The sequence below is a fragment of the Oncorhynchus mykiss genome, chromosome 9, assembly GCF_013265735.2.
Source record: "Oncorhynchus mykiss isolate Arlee chromosome 9, USDA_OmykA_1.1, whole genome shotgun sequence".
Classification (NCBI taxonomy): domain Eukaryota; kingdom Metazoa; phylum Chordata; class Actinopteri; order Salmoniformes; family Salmonidae; genus Oncorhynchus; species Oncorhynchus mykiss.
In genome coordinates, this window is record NC_048573.1 from 52,261,832 (window position 1) to 52,277,689 (window position 15,858).

At 42.3% G+C, this 15,858-nt stretch overlaps 1 protein-coding gene across 11 annotated transcripts in view; it reads left to right on the forward strand.

Moving 5' to 3' along the window:
• LOC110532344 (plasma membrane calcium-transporting ATPase 3) overlaps positions 1 to 15,858 on the forward strand; it is a 34,679-nt gene that overhangs the window by 1,654 nt on the left and 17,167 nt on the right. For 3 of the 11 annotated variants that reach the window (XM_021616159.2, XM_021616150.2, XM_021616155.2), the window contains exons 2-10: positions 995 to 1,626; positions 3,776 to 3,973; positions 4,207 to 4,464; positions 4,714 to 4,839; positions 13,267 to 13,398; positions 14,174 to 14,224; positions 14,547 to 14,585; positions 15,006 to 15,167; positions 15,452 to 15,666. In XM_021616159.2, the coding sequence (XP_021471834.1) occupies positions 1,410 to 1,626; positions 3,776 to 3,973; positions 4,207 to 4,464; positions 4,714 to 4,839; positions 13,267 to 13,398; positions 14,174 to 14,224; positions 14,547 to 14,585; positions 15,006 to 15,167; positions 15,452 to 15,666 (1,398 nt within the window). In that variant the 5' untranslated portion in view covers positions 995 to 1,409. Of the gene's footprint in view, positions 1 to 729; positions 1,627 to 3,775; positions 3,974 to 4,206; positions 4,465 to 4,713; positions 4,840 to 13,266; positions 13,399 to 14,173; positions 14,225 to 14,546; positions 14,586 to 15,005; positions 15,168 to 15,451; positions 15,667 to 15,858 lie in introns of all 11 variants that reach the window. The other 8 variants (XM_021616160.2, XM_021616152.2, XM_021616157.2 and 5 more) reach the window with 4 other exon arrangements.

Here is a 15,858-nt window from a genome sequence, read left to right on the forward strand (position 1 = left end):
TTCTAGACATGGATTGGCTATTTCCATAGGAGCGTGACGACGCTCATTCAGAAGGCGGTACTGCGAGAACAAATATATTCTAGAAATATGTTTACAGTTTGTGTTTAACCTTAAAAATGTTCCTTGGATTTTGATGATTCCTGGGGGCATATAGTAGGCCTAATTTGTCATGTATTGATGGAATAGCATCGAGGGAATAACATTCTCTGTTTGAAGATGATTAAGAGAGGAGGTTATTATGCAAACGTAAATAATTATAGAAAGTTTAGAAAAGTGTAGCATTAGCAGGCTAAAAGCTTGTCAAATTCATTATGGACAAAATAATCAGCAAATCCCATACACACCATCGGATTATTTGCGTAGGCCTTTAAACCATTGACTATGAAGTATAAAACCACAAGGAAATGTAAAGATTTCTTTGTAATGATTACAATTGGAAGTCACAATTCAATGATGTGACTTGGAGTCATATATAAATAACAGTATCAGTCTTATAAAGATATTGTATATTTGCATGTGTTTTCATCCCAATGCCTTTCTCCTTAATTTTTTTAGTATGAGCATTCAGGATGGTTACGTATGTCCCCGTGATCAGAGAGCCAACCCACTGTTTTAGTTGTTTCAAGCCAGAGAGGCCTTAACCTCCCAAATCAATAAACTCCAGATCAATAGTCCTCTTATAAATAAGTTATGGTGTCTGTTTTTTGTTTTGTTTGTTTCTTCTCCCAGTGAAGGGGGTGTGGGATTCCAGCAACTCCTATTGGGTCATTAGGAATTCTCTTTGATGCAAATGATAGATCGTATTTTCATGACATGGTGACATCCTGCCAAGACCTTGAATTCCTTACAATCTGAGAGTTATTTTGAGACCTGGGTTTATAGTCTTTTAAGGGGACTAATAGTTATTGTTCTCTGTTGGCAAATGTTCACAATTTGATTTATAGTTCGGTTTGAATGATGAAAGAATATTCTCTACAAAACCCCTTTTCTCCAGCCTCTAGGTGAATCCACCTTCTGAAGCATCTTTCTCTTTACACTCAAACGCTTGAGCTCTTCTTTTTATTTCTCTCCTTACAAATATCTGGCTCTATGGATTGGTATCCTCCCTATCATTTAGCTTGATGCCCTTTTCTCTTCTGAGGTTGTGAGAAACATCAGATTAAGGTCTCTGGTGGAATAAACCACCGTCAAATCACACAACAAAAACATTTCCATATGTTCTTCCACATATGCCTTGATATGGAGAATCATAGAAGGGGAAAAGGAGGGAGTGGCATGGGGGAACATTAATCTAAAAATCACATAGTCAAGCATACCCCACTTCCTACCCTGGCCAAGGCACTAAAGGAGTCCATCAGAAAATCATTGTTTTTTGAAGAATCAACACATTTCTATAACCACACATTATCATGGGGGACTTAGCCAATAGCTCGGTGGAGTTCAAACCCAAGAAGCGAGGTAGTGGAGGGGGAATGGAGGTCAACCATGCAGGGGACTTCGGGGCTACCCTGGAGGACCTGCGGGACCTTATGGAACTGAGGGGTGCAGAAGCCATTCAGAAGATCCAGGAGAACTACACGGACACAGAGGGCCTCTGTCAGAGACTGAAGACCTCCCCAGCCGATGGTGAGAGTCTCACTCAGACACACCACTCTCAGAGTGACATACTTCACTTGTAACACAAGATTCACATTATTAGTCCACCTTACTAATCAAATTCAAACCAATATGTTAAATCAACTGAATTGTTTATGAAGAACCAGTTGATGATATTGTATGCCGTAGCGCCACTGCCATTGTGTTTGCATAGACGGTTTCTACTTTACTCAATGTCATCATTTGTACTGTCCTCATCCGTCTGGTTTTCTATCTGTATTTTTGTATTCCCAACCCAGTCTGCCCGAACATGCTTTCATGTCGTTGCTAAGCTACAAAAGCATCAGCAATCTGGTGGGTGTGAGGCAGAGACAGACACCTCCTCTCATTCATCCTCCAGCAAACATCAAATCGACCCGAGGAGAGATGCTCAAAGCTATAAGAGCATTTCATGTTTTCAGCATAATTACTTTATTTTCACTATTATAGTTTCAAATTATGTAATTGAAAGAAAACTCTGATGACCTTAAATTATACAAGTGCCTTACTGTTTTTCACCATATCATCTTAAACAGGGATTTTTGCTTATACTGTTGAGTAGAATGGGGACTTTCCAATTAATGTCGATTTCAGTTTCAATTTACTTCAGTGGAAATTACTAAGTAAAGAGAAAAGGAGTGTCATTTGTATTTGCATTTTTAAGAACAATTTTAAATATTCCTGTTTTTACAATTTAACACACCTCTAATATCTATAAACTTTTATAATGATTACAAAACAATGTTTTATAATTCAATAGAAATACATGTTTCAATAATCAAATCAAATGTTATTGGTCACGTACACAGATTTGCTGATGTAATCGCAGGTGCAGTGAAATGCTTTCTAGCTCCAACAGTGCAGCAATACCTTGCAATAATAAAACAAAACAATACACACATAATCCAGAAAAATTAAGAAATTACGAAACATCAAAACGAGCAGTGTCAGATACCGGACTATAAATATATATACATATAATATCCTAAAGTTATTTCCAGGTGTAGGTAATAATGAAATAAACGTTCTGAGGAAATAATATAATAAATTACCCCCCAAAAAATTATAGTAAATACTGCAAAGTTGGCTAGGAGCTAGAAACAGAGTGATCATGTCTGTCGGCACCATCTTGTTAGAGAGATCAAGAGACATTTGTTCATGAACCTTTCATTACCATAGAAATGGCAAGAATATTGTCTGAATTAGTAAAAAGGGAATTTTCACAGAGTTTCCATTCAGATAAATGATTAATTTGCATATCTCCTTAACCTGAGATGTCGCTACTCACGTGTCTTTTTATCATCAGACTGTTTCACACAATTTCTGAACTTGGTCAAGGTCAAATGGAGTTCTGTGTGCAGTGCAGGCCTAACTCTGGTTATAGTGCGACTACATTTTGACTACCCGACGAAATGGGATTGTGTGAAAAAGAAACAGTTAAAGAGAGAAGGAGAGAAAGAGATACAGAGAGAGTGATTACTGGGTTGCCAGTAGCAGCAGGTGACGTTTGGCAGGGAAGGACATGAGGAGTGTGTGACAGTCTGCCTAAGTGTACTTGCCAGAGCACACACCCCACAGAGAAGCAGACACACTGACTTAGCCATCTGTGCTGTTCCCACCCCATCTATCTCACTTCACCAAGAGAGCACCCAGCACTCAAACATGTATGTCTGTCATATGATGCATGTGAGTGAGTCTATTGACATGTACATTTACAGAAATAATTGAATGATGCCTTATGCTGTGTTCTGTCTGCTCTATTTTAGACATTTTGATAGCACTTTATTTGAATGCTCTGTCATAACGCCTACACAAGGCTATAAGAAACATGGCCTATACTGTCATTTTCTCAAGTTCTATGACCATGTCCAATATAATGTAATGACTGTTTATGACAACATAATTTCACAAGGCCAGTTTCTAATATGAACCTGTAAATCATGATGCACTGAAACTCAACAGATTCATGTCAGAGACCTGCAATTTGACAAATGTTTAGTCTTATGTAGGCATCCTGACAGAACTACCCCCCTTACCTACTGAATTCACGCAAGACTTTAATGCCCTCTAATAGCGTTTTACATTAAATCCAGTGAGGTGAATGAAGGGATGTTCAGTAGCAGTATTCCCTCTCCTCTAGGCCTATCGGACAATCCGTCAGACCTGGAGAAGCGTGGCCAGGTGTTTGGCCAGAACTTTATCCCTCCTAAGAAGGCCAAGTCGTTCCTGGAGCTGGTCTGGGAGGCTCTACAGGATGTCACTCTCATCATCCTGGAGATAGCTGCCATCATCTCCCTCGCACTGTCCTTCTACCAACCACCCGGAGAGGAGAGCGAAGGTAGGTTTGACTGACTATCCAGGTATTGATCTTGGGCTTTCCGCATGCCTTAAGAAAGCATTAGCCCTCTGAGCTAATGCCTCAATATTACCTCTGGGAACGAACCCAAGTTTTCAGTTCTATCAGTTAAGGTAACTCATCAGATGAGCGGAGTTCTGTCTTTCCTAATTACTCTGCCCCCTCTCTTTCTCTGTCTCTCTCTGTCATCTTTCTCTCTCCCTCTCTCTCTGCAGCGTGTGGGAACGTGGCGTCCGGTGCAGAGGATGAGGGCGAAGCAGAGGCTGGCTGGATCGAGGGCGCAGCCATCTTGTTGTCTGTAGTCTGTGTGGTGCTGGTGACGGCCTTCAATGACTGGAGCAAGGAGAAACAGTTCCGGGGACTGCAGAGCCGCATCGAGCAGGAGCAGCGATTCGCCGTGGTGCGGAACGGCACCGTCATCCAGATCCCCGTGGCCGAAATGGTGGTCGGGGATGTGGCCCAAATCAAATACGGTCAGTCCAGGATCAGGAGAGGTCACCTGTGTAGTATACCTGGTTAGACTATCTACATAGCTACCTGTGTAAAGCGCATTTGTGGCATTTGTGGTCCTTATAACAGCAACCATATAATTCATTAAACATATCTGGTATTGTGTATACTTTTATTAAGCAGTTATAACGATGTTTGGATCTTTATAATTCCTTATAGATCCTTATAAGTCTCTGGTCCCATGTGTCCTCCTGCATCCCGCTCCCACACAGGCGATCTCCTTCCTGCTGATGGGATACTGATACAGGGAAATGATCTGAAGATCGATGAGAGCTCGCTGACAGGAGAGTCTGACCATGTAAAAAAGTCTGTTGACAAGGACCCTATGTTGCTGTCTGGTGAGTTGTTTGCATATAATACAGTAGTTATGTTACAGTTGGGCGACAGAGGCCATGCTAGGGGTGTTTGCCTCTGTGCAGTGTGTGTGTGTGTGTTCTAGGTGCTTTCTTAAGCGTGTTCTTTTGTTTCTTGTACGTGCCTACGTGTGACTGATGAGCTGCCTGAGTGAATGTCCTGTCTAATGTGTCCGTATGCTGGTTGTAATGCCGAGAGGGGAAATCTCATTGCCTCTCCCAGTAAGAGAGTGACTCCTCCCTGTTCCATGGAGCCTGACAGGGCTAATCGGATTGTAGCCCCTGGTCAGCTTCCTGAGCATCGGGTCATGGCTCCCTTCGACCCACAGGACACTCTCTCTCATCCTTTTCCCAATAAGGATACTCGGAACTGGACTTTGCTACTCACTCCATAGGTCCATTGCCTGGCTAGGCCTATGCAGAGATCTAAAAGAAGAGCGTGATACTGTGATCATGGTGTAGCAGCCTCATCCACATTGCTGTAATGGCGCAGAAGAACAAATATTGAACGTTTTTAGATGCAGGTTAAGAAATTTGTACGATACGATTGGTCAGTTATTTCATCATGATGTTTTTTTTCCGGTATGTACCTGTCACGCTTACATACATCACTTGATGTTTGGGCCACAGGATACTGGATGATTGCAGGAGAATGTATCAGTTCCAGTTGAAATACATTAGCTTTACCTGCTCCGACCATCTACTTGCTGTGGTTTAGTGCACATATTCATAACAGTCTCAAGCCATTGCATATTTAAGCAATCACAAACATTAAACAGATTTAGCAGTATTCTGCACTATTACTGATTGTTCTTTCTCACAGAGGGCTATTCCACTCCCTGGTATTAGGGTATGTGAACAGTGTTATTGAGCAACCCCTGGTCTCTTGTGATAGAGTAGTTTAATTAATGGGAACATAATGAAGCTCTGCTGCACAAAAGTAATTAGATCACCGGTCAGTAGGAAAAACAGAGGAAAGTGACCTTACACAGTGATTAAAAAAGACAAACTACATTAGCCACAGATTATTGAGTGTAATTCTGCATTGACACTGGATTCGAACCTGCGTTCCTAACGGCACACCTCACTCAAGCCAAACAAGAAGCTAGCTTGTCACTCCAGGAATGAGAGTTGGCTTTTAGGTTTTTAGGGAAGATGACATCACTGTGTAATGTTAACTTAGTCGTCCACTATATCTACACTAAACAAAAATATAAACGCAACATGTAAAGTGTTGGTCCCATGTTTCATGAGCTGAAATAAAAGATCCCCTGAATTTTCCATACGCACAAAAAGTTTATTTCACTCCAATGCTGTGCACAAATTTGTTTACATCCCTGTCAGTGAGCATTTCTCATTTGTCAAGATGATTCATCCACCTGACAGGTGTGGCATATCAAGAAACTGATTAAACAGCATAATCAGTACACAGGTGCCCCTTGTGCTAGGGACAATAAAAGACCACTCTAAAATGTGCAGTTTTGTCAACCAACACAATGCCACATATGTCTCAAGTTTTGAAGGAGCGTGCAATTGGCATGCTGACTGCAGGAATGTCCACCAGGAATGTTAATTTCTCTACCATAAGCCGCATCCAACGTTGTTTTTGAGAATTTGGCAGTAGAGTGCCTTCAGAAAGTATTCATACCCCTTGACTTATTCCACATTTTGTTCTGTTACAGCTTGAATTCAAAATGGATTAAATAGATTGGTTTTCTCCACCATCTACACGCAATACACCATACTGACAAAGTCAAAACACATGTTTTGAAATGTTTGCAAATGTATTGAAAATGAAATACAGAAACATCAATTTACTCAGGGTATTCACACCCCTGAGTAGATACATGTTAGATTCACCTTTGGGATTGATTACAGATGTGAGTCTTTAACAGCTTTGACACACGGATTGTACAATATTTGCACATTATAATTTGTCAAGTTGGTTGTTGACCATTGCTAGACAGACATTTTTAAGTCTTGACATTTTCACGCCGACTTAAGTCTACACTGTAACTAGGCCACTCAGAAACATTCAATGTCGTCTTGGTAAGCAACTCCAGTGTATATTTGGCCTTGTCTTTTAGGTTATTGTCCTGCTGAAAGGGGAATTCATATCCCAGTGTCTGGTGGAAAGCATACTGGACCAGATTTTCCTCTAGGATTTTGCCTGTCCTTAACAAATACAAGCATACCCATAACATGATGCAGCCACTACTAAGCTTGAAACTATGGCGAGTGGTACTCAGTAATGTGTTTTATTGGATTTGCCCCAAACATAACACTTTGTATTCATTGCTTTGCCAATTTTTTTGTAGTATTACTTTAGTGCCTTGTTACCATCAGGATGCATATTTTGGAATATTTTTATTCTGTACAGGCTTCTTTCTTTTCACTCTGTTAGTTAGTATTGTGGAGTAACTACAATGTTGTTGATCCATGCTCAGTTTTCTCCTATCACAGCCATTAAAACTCTAACTGTTTTAAAGTCGCCATAGTGAAATCACTGAGCGGTTTCCTTCCTCTCTGGAAACTGAGTTCAGGACTCCTGTATATTTGTAGTGACTCTATGTATTGATACACCATCCAAAGTGTAATTAATAACTTCACCATGCTCAAGGGGATATTCAAAGTCAGCTTTTTGTATTTTTACCCATCCATCAATAGGTGCCCTTCTTCGCGAGGCATTGGAAAACCTTGCTGGTCTTTGTGGTTTAATCTGTGTTTGAAATCCAGATAATTGTATGTGTGGGGTACAGAGATGAGGTAGTCATTAAAAAATCTTGATAAACACTACTATTGCACACAGAGTAAGTCCATGCAACTAATTATGTGACTTGTTAAGCAAATTTTTACTCCTGAACTTATTTAAGCTTGCCATAACAAAGGGGATGAATACTTATTGACTCAATACATTTCAGTTTTTAATTTTTAATTAATAAAAACATTTAAAAAACATAATTCCACTTTGACATTATGGGGTATTGTGTGTAGGCCAGTGACACAAAATCTCAATTTTATCCATTTTAAATTCAGGCTGTAAGACAACAAAATGTGGAAAAAGTCCAGGAGTGTGAATACTTTCTGTACGTCTAACCGGTCTCACAACTGCAGACCATGGCGTCGTGTGGGTGAGCGGTTTGCTGATGTCAATGTTGTGAACGAAGTGCCCCATGGTGGCAGTGGTCTTATGTTATGCACAGACATACCGTGATGAGATCCTGACGTCCATTCTGAGGCCCATTTTTTTTAAGGTATCTGGAAATACATATCTGTATTCCCAGTCATGTGAAACCCATAGATTAGGGCCTAATTAATTCATTTCAATTGACCGATTTCCTCATATGAACTGTAACTCAGTAAAATCTTTGAAATTGTTTCATGTTAGATTTATATTTTTGCATATCAATGCAAACAATATTTATGGACATTTACTCTTCTGTTTTAGGTGCCATATACACTGCTCAAAAAAATAAAGGGAACACTTAAACAACAAAATGTAACTCCAAGTCAATCACACTTCTGTGATATCAAACTGTCCACTTAGGAAGCAACACTGATTGACAATAAATTTCACATGCTGTTGTGCAAATGGAATAGACAACAGGTGGAAATTATAGGCAATTAGCAAGACACCCCCAAGAAAGGAGTGGTTCTGCAGGTTGGGACCACAGACCACTTCTCAGTTCCTATGCTTCCTGGCTGATGTTTTGGTCACTTTTGAATGCTGGTGTAACGGATGTGAAACGGCTAGCTTAGTTAGCGTGGGCGCTAAATAGCGTTTCAATCAGTGACGTCACTTGCTCTGAGACCTTGAAGTAGTAGTTCCCCTTGCTCTGCAAGGGCCGCGGCTTTTGTGGAGCGATGGGTAACGATGCTTCGTGGGTGTCAGTTGTTGATGTGTGCAGAAGGTCCCTGGTTCGCGCCCGGGTATGGGCGAGGGGACGGTTTAAACTTATACTGTTACACTGGCGGTGCTTTCACTCTAGTGGTAGCATGAGACGGAGTCTACAACCCACACAAGTGGCTCAGGTAGTGCAGCTCATCCAGGATGGAACATCAATGCGAGCTGTGGCAAGAAGGTTTGCTGTGTCTGTCAGCGTAGTGTCCAGAGCATGGAGGCACTACCAGGAGACAGGCCAGTACATTAGGAGACATGGAGGAGGCCATAGGAGGGCAACAACCCAGCAGCAGGACCGCTACCTCCATCTTTGTGCAAGGAGGATGCAGGAGGAGCACTGCCAGAGCCCTGCAAAATGACCTCCAGCAGGCCACAAATGTGCATGTGTCTGCTCAAACAGTCAGAAACAGACTCCATGAGGGTGGTATGAGGGCCCGACGTCCACAGGTGGGGGTTGTGCTTACAGCCCAACACAGTGCAGGACGTTTTCATTTGCCAGAGAACACCAAGATTGGCAAATTCGCTACTGGCGCCCTGTGCTCTTCACAGATGAAAGCAGGTTCACACTGAGCACATGTGACAGACGTGACAGTCTGGAGACGCCGTGGAGAACGTTCTGCTGCCTGCAACATCCTCCAGCATGACCGGTTTGGCGGTGGGTCAGTCATGGTGTGGGGTGGCATTTCTTTGGGGGGCCTCACAGCCCTCCATGTGCTCGCCAGATGTAGCCTGACTGCCATTAGGTACTGAGATGAGATCCTCAGACCCCTTGTGAGACCATATTCTGTTGCGGTTGGCCCTGGGTTCCTTCTAATGCAAGGCAATGCTAGACCTCATGTGGCTGGAGTGTGTCAGCAGTTCCTGCAAGAGGAAGGCATTGATGCTATGGACTGGCCCGCCCGTTCCCCAGACCTGAATCCAATTGAGCATATCTGGGACATCATGTCTCGCTCCATCCACCAACGCCACGTTGCACCACAGAATGTCCAGGAGTTGGCGGATGCTTTAGTCCAGGTCTGGGAGGAGATCCCTCAGGAGACCATCCGCCACCTCATCAGGAGCATGCCCAGGCGTTGTAGGGAGGTCATACAGGCACGTGGAGGCCACACACACTACTGAGCCTCATTTTGACTTGTTTTAAGGACATTACATCAAAGTTGGATCAGCCTGTAGTGTGGTTTTCCACTTTAATTTTTTATTTATTTATTTATTTATTTATTTATTTTATTTATTTTACCTTTATTTAACCAGGTAGGCAAGTTGAGAACAAGTTCTCATTTACAATTGCGACCTGGCCTAGATAAAGCAAAGCAGTTCGACAGATACAACAACACAGAGTTACACATGGAGTTAAACAAACATACAGTCAATAATAAAGTATAAACAAGTCTATATACAATGTGAGCAAATGAGGTGAGAAGGGAGGTAAAGGCAAAAAAGGCTTTGGTGGCAAGGTAAATACAATATAGCAAGTAAAAACACTGGAATGGTAGTTTTGCAATGGAAGAATGTGCAAAGTAGAAATAAAAATAATGGGGTGCAAAGGAGCAAAATAAATAAATAAATTAAATACAGTTGGGAAAGAGGTAGTTGATAGGGCTAAATTATAGGTGGGCTATGTACAGGTGCAGTAATCTGTGAGCTGCTCTGACAGTTGGTGCTTAAAGCTAGTAAGGGAGATAAGTGTTTCCAGTTTCAGAGATTTTTGTAGTTTGTTCCAGTCATTGGCAGCAGAGAACTGGAAAGAGAGGCGGCCAAAGAAAGAATTGGTTTTGGGGGTGACTAGAGAGATATACCTGCTGGAGCGTGTGCTACAGGTGGGAGATGCTATGGTGACCAGCGAGCTGAGATAAGGGGGGACTTTACCTAGCAGGGTCTTGTAGATGACATGGAGCCAGTGGGTTTGGCGACGAGTATGAAGCGTGGGCCAGCCAACGAGAGCGTACAGGTCGCAATGGTGGGTAGTATATGGGGCTTTGGTGACAAAACGGATTGCACTGTGATAGACTGCATCCAATTTGTTGAGTAGGGTATTGGAGGCTATTTTGTAAATTACATCGCCAAAGTCGAGGATTGGTAGGATGGTCAGTTTTACAAGGGTATGTTTGGCAGCATGAGTGAAGGATGCTTTGTTGCGAAATAGGAAGCCAATTCTAGATTTAACTTTGGATTGGAGATGTTTGATATGGGTCTGGAAGGAGAGTTTACAGTCTAACCAGACACCTAAGTATTTGTAGTTGTCCACGTATTCTAAGTCAGAGCCGTCCAGAGTAGTGATGTTGGACAGGCGGGTAGGTGCAGGTAGCGATCGGTTGAAGAGCATGCATTTAGTTTTACTTGTATTTAAGAGCAATTGGAGGCCACGGAAGGAGAGTTGTATGGCATTGAAGCTTGCCTGGAGGGTTGTTAACACAGTGTCCAAAGAAGGGCCGGAAGTATACAGAATGGTGTCGTCTGCGTAGAGGTGGATCAGAGACTCACCAGCAGCAAGAGCGACCTCATTGATGTATACAGAGAAGAGAGTCGGTCCAAGAATTGAACCCTGTGGCACCCCCATAGAGACTGCCAGAGGTCCGGACAACAGACCCTCCGATTTGACACACTGAACTCTATCAGAGAAGTAGTTGGTGAACCAGGCGAGGCAATCATTTGAGAAACCAAGGCTGTTGAGTCTGCCGATGAGGATGTGGTGATTGACAGAGTCGAAAGCCTTGGCCAGATCAATGAATACGGCTGCACAGTAATGTTTCTTATCGATGGCGGTTAAGATATCGTTTAGGACCTTGAGCGTGGCTGAGGTGCACCCATGACCAGCTCTGAAACCAGATTGCATAGCAGAGAAGGTATGGTGAGATTCAAAATGGTCAGTAATCTGTTTGTTGACTTGGCTTTCGAAGACCTTAGAAAGGCATGGTAGGATAGATATAGGTCTGTAGCAGTTTGGGTCAAGAGTGTCCCCCCCTTTGAAGAGGGGGATGACCGCAGCTGCTTTCCAATCTTTGGGAATCTCAGACGACACGAAAGAGAGGTTGAACAGGCTAGTAATAGGGGTGGCAACAATTTCGGCAGATAATTTTAGAAAGAAAGGGTCCAGATTGTCTAGCCCGGCTGATTTGTAGGGGTCCAGATTTTGCAGCTCTTTCAGAACATCAGCTGAATGGATTTGGGAGAAGGAGAAATGGGGAAGGCTTGGGCGAGTTGCTGTTGGGGGTGCAGTGCTGTTGACAGGGGTAGGAGTAGCCAGGTGGAAAGCATGGCCAGCAGTAGAAAAATGCTTATTGAAATTTTCAATTATGGTGGATTTATCAGTGGTGACAGTGTTTCCTATCTTCAGTGCAGTGGGCAGCTGGGAGGAGGTGTTCTTATTCTCCATGGACTTTACAGTGTCCCAGAACTTTTTTGAGTTAGTGTTGCAAGAAGCAAATTTCTGCTTGAAAAAGCTAGCCTTGGCTTTTCTAACTGCCTGTGTATAATGGTTTCTAGCTTCCCTGAACAGCTGCATATCACGGGGGCTGTTCGATGCTAATGCAGAACGCCATAGGATGTTTTTGTGTTGGTTAAGGGCAGTCAGGTCTGGGGAGAACCAAGGGCTATATCTGTTCCTGGTTCTAAATTTCTTGAATGGGGCATGTTTATTTAAGATGGTTAGGAAGGCATTTAAAAAAAATATCCAGGCATCCTCTACTGACGGGATGAGGTCAATATCCTTCCAGGATACCCCGGCCAGGTCGATTAGAAAGGCCTGCTCGCTGAAGTGTTTCAGGGAGCGTTTTACAGTGATGAGAGGAGGTCGTTTGACCGCTGACCCATTACGGATGCAGGCAATGAGGCAGTGATCGCTGAGATCTTGGTTGAAGACAGCAGAGGTGTATTTAGAGGGGAAGTTGGTTAGGATGATATCTATGAGGGTGCCCATGTTTAAGGCTTTGGGGAGGTACCTGGTAGGTTCATTGATAATTTGTGTGAGATTGAGGGCATCAAGTTTAGATTGTAGGATGGCTGGGGTGTTAAGCATGTTCCAGTTTAGGTCGCCTAGCAGCACGAGCTCTGAAGATAGATGGGGGGCAATCAGTTCACATATGGTGTCCAGAGCACAGCTGGGGGCAGAGGGTGGTCTATAGCAGGCGGCAACGGTGAGAGACTTGTTTTTAGAGAGGTGGATTTTTAAAAGTAGAAGTTCAAATTGTTTGGGTACAGACCGGGATAGTAGGACAGAACTCTGCAGGCTATCTTTGCAGTAGATTGCAATTCAATTTTGAGTGTGACTCCAAATCCAGACCTCCATGGGTTGATAAATTTGATTTCCATTGATAATTTTTGTGTGATTTTGTTGTCAGCCCATTCAACTATGTCAAGAAAAAAGTATTTAATAAGAATATTTCATTCATTCAGATCTAGGATGTGTTATTTTAGTGTTCCCTTTATTTTTTTGTTCCCTTTAGTTTAATATAGTGTTGATAACTGAGTTATTTCCATGCCTATTTATGAATTTCATCTGTGTGTCCCCTTAGGAACTCATGTGATGGAAGGCTCTGGAAAGATGCTGGTTACTGCTGTGGGGATCAACTCTCAAACTGGAATCATCTTCACTCTACTGGGGGCTGGAGAGGGTGATCAAGAGGAGGAGAAGAAAGACAAGAAAGGTAAGATAATAAGACATTCTGAAAGTGTAATGTATTTAAGATGTTGTTATCATTGGTATAAAAGCAAATATAGTAGCCTATATTTGAATCTCAATACATATAGCAGGGATGCTTAATATGGATATATACTGTACACGGATGTATTTACATATGATTGACTTGCAATGTCTGTTTCTTATACTGTATATACACAGAGACATGTATGTATCAAATAAATACATTTAAATTAAAATAAATCATGCATTGGCAGTTTCAATAGGTGTGTTGAAATGATGCTCCATTTAGCTGTGAGTCATTTAAGACCGGATGTTACTTCTGCTGAGAAAGAGAGAGCAGAGAGAGCATCACTGAGCTGTGCAGTGTATATTTACAGTACATAGGCAGAGACTTTCCTCCCTGTCTCCCTCTCCTTGATATGAAGAGAGTGGTAGCTAGCTAGCTGTTTAATAATTCTATCCAGTAAAAGCATAGCAGTCTGCAGAGCGATCAATAATTGAATGGAAAGAGGGAGAGCAACATGGAGATGGGGTTACACAGACGGGGAAGCCTCTGGTTAGGACCAAACTTCACAATGTAGACCACAGAAAGATATGATGCAATGGTTTACTTATTTACTGCTCCTGAGGTCTCATTCACTCATTTTTATGCATTCCCTGTTTGTGTTGTTTCTGTTGCTCATTCTTTTTAGTGATTTGATTGTTTTTTGTCTCTTAATTTGATAAAATCTCTTATTGTCCCTGTCCCTATCTCAAATCCCAAACCACTATCCCGTCAGAGGGCAATAATACCCCTGCAGTCGAAGCAAAACAGATCAGCATCACGAATGGTAGGTGTTTCCCCTACTAGACTAGTTAGATTGGTGAAGGGATTTGCTAGAAATATTCCATGGGACTTCCATGGGAAATTGTGGGCCCCTAATGTAATTGGGGGAAAAAAATACAAACTGTAAACATATTTTGAAAAGTATGTTTAACATAACATTTCTTCACGTTTCTGTCACTTTCATTTTGTCTATTCATTTTCCCATTCAATTTTTACTCCTTTAGGGGGGTTAAAATGAGAGCCATGTTTGCCTCCCATGCAGCATTATGTCTGTCACGTTCAGCTGTATCAGTCTAGATATTTATCTCTCTCTCACTCAATCACAGGTAAGCAAGATGGGACATTGGAAAACAATCAGAACAAAGGTAAGAAACAGTGGGATTTCAAGGCAGATGAATCATCCTTCATTTCAAATAGGCTGCCCTATATAAATCATTTGGGGAACTATACAAACAACAGATGGTATGAGGTAATAATTTATACCAAATATTTATATAGAACATTTTTACTTCTCGAATAAGATGGAAGCAATCTCTTGATTTATGTTGCAAACATCTTACCTGCACCTGTAAATGTGATAATAATGGATTGTATGTATACAACGCTTTTTATTAGGTCTCAAAGTGCTTAAAATTTAGGAGGCACTCCATGTTACAGTTGCATACTGTAGCACCAACCTGGGCGAAGCACGGCAGCCATTTTGTGCCGTAACGCTCACCACACCTTTTGACATTCATCTAACCGTCCTAACCACTCCCTAACTTTGTGACAACCCCCAACCTTAGCCAAGAAACAGGATGAGGCTGTTGCCATGGAGATGCAGCCCCTGAAGAGCGCTGAAGGAGGGGAGGTGGAAGCAGAGAAGAAAAAGGGCAACGTGCCTAAAAAAGAGAAGTCTGTGCTCCAGGGCAAACTCACTAAACTGGCCGTGCAGATCGGGAAGGCAGGTGAGGGTGACTCTCAGCTGACTCTAAGCATTCAGCATTCATAATCTCTTTTCTGCGGCCTGCTTGTTCACTGTTCACCTAGTGGTTAGAGCGTTGGACCAGTAACCGGAAGGTTGCAAGTTCAAATCTGTCGTTCTGCCCCTAAACAGGCAGTTAACCCATTGTTCCTAGGCTGTCATTGAAAATAACAATTTGTTCTTAACTGACTTGCCTAGTTAAATAAAGGTATAAATAAATAAATACACTGCTGACAAACTCTTCACATTTTCTGTCCTCTTTCTCAGGTCTGGTCATGTCAGCCATCACAGTGATCATCCTGGTGATGTACTTTGTGATCGAGACCTTTGTGGTTCAGGGCCGGGAGTGGCTCACTGAGTGTACACCTGTCTATGTGCAGTACTTTGTCAAGTTCTTCATCATCGGCGTCACAGTGCTGGTGGTGGCTGTGCCTGAAGGGCTGCCACTGGCTGTCACTATATCACTTGCCTACTCTGTCAAGGTGAGGAGAATAAGCTGTGTGTGTGTGTTGCTGCAGACATTAGGTGACATTATGTGACAATCATGTTAAATCGCATTTTTGCTCAAATATCCCCCATGTGACAAAAACAAGGCGCGATTACATATTGTGTATGCAGCTGAATTGTGTTGTAGTTTCTCAGGTGTAGGCCTAACAGTAAGATTCCTCTCAGTC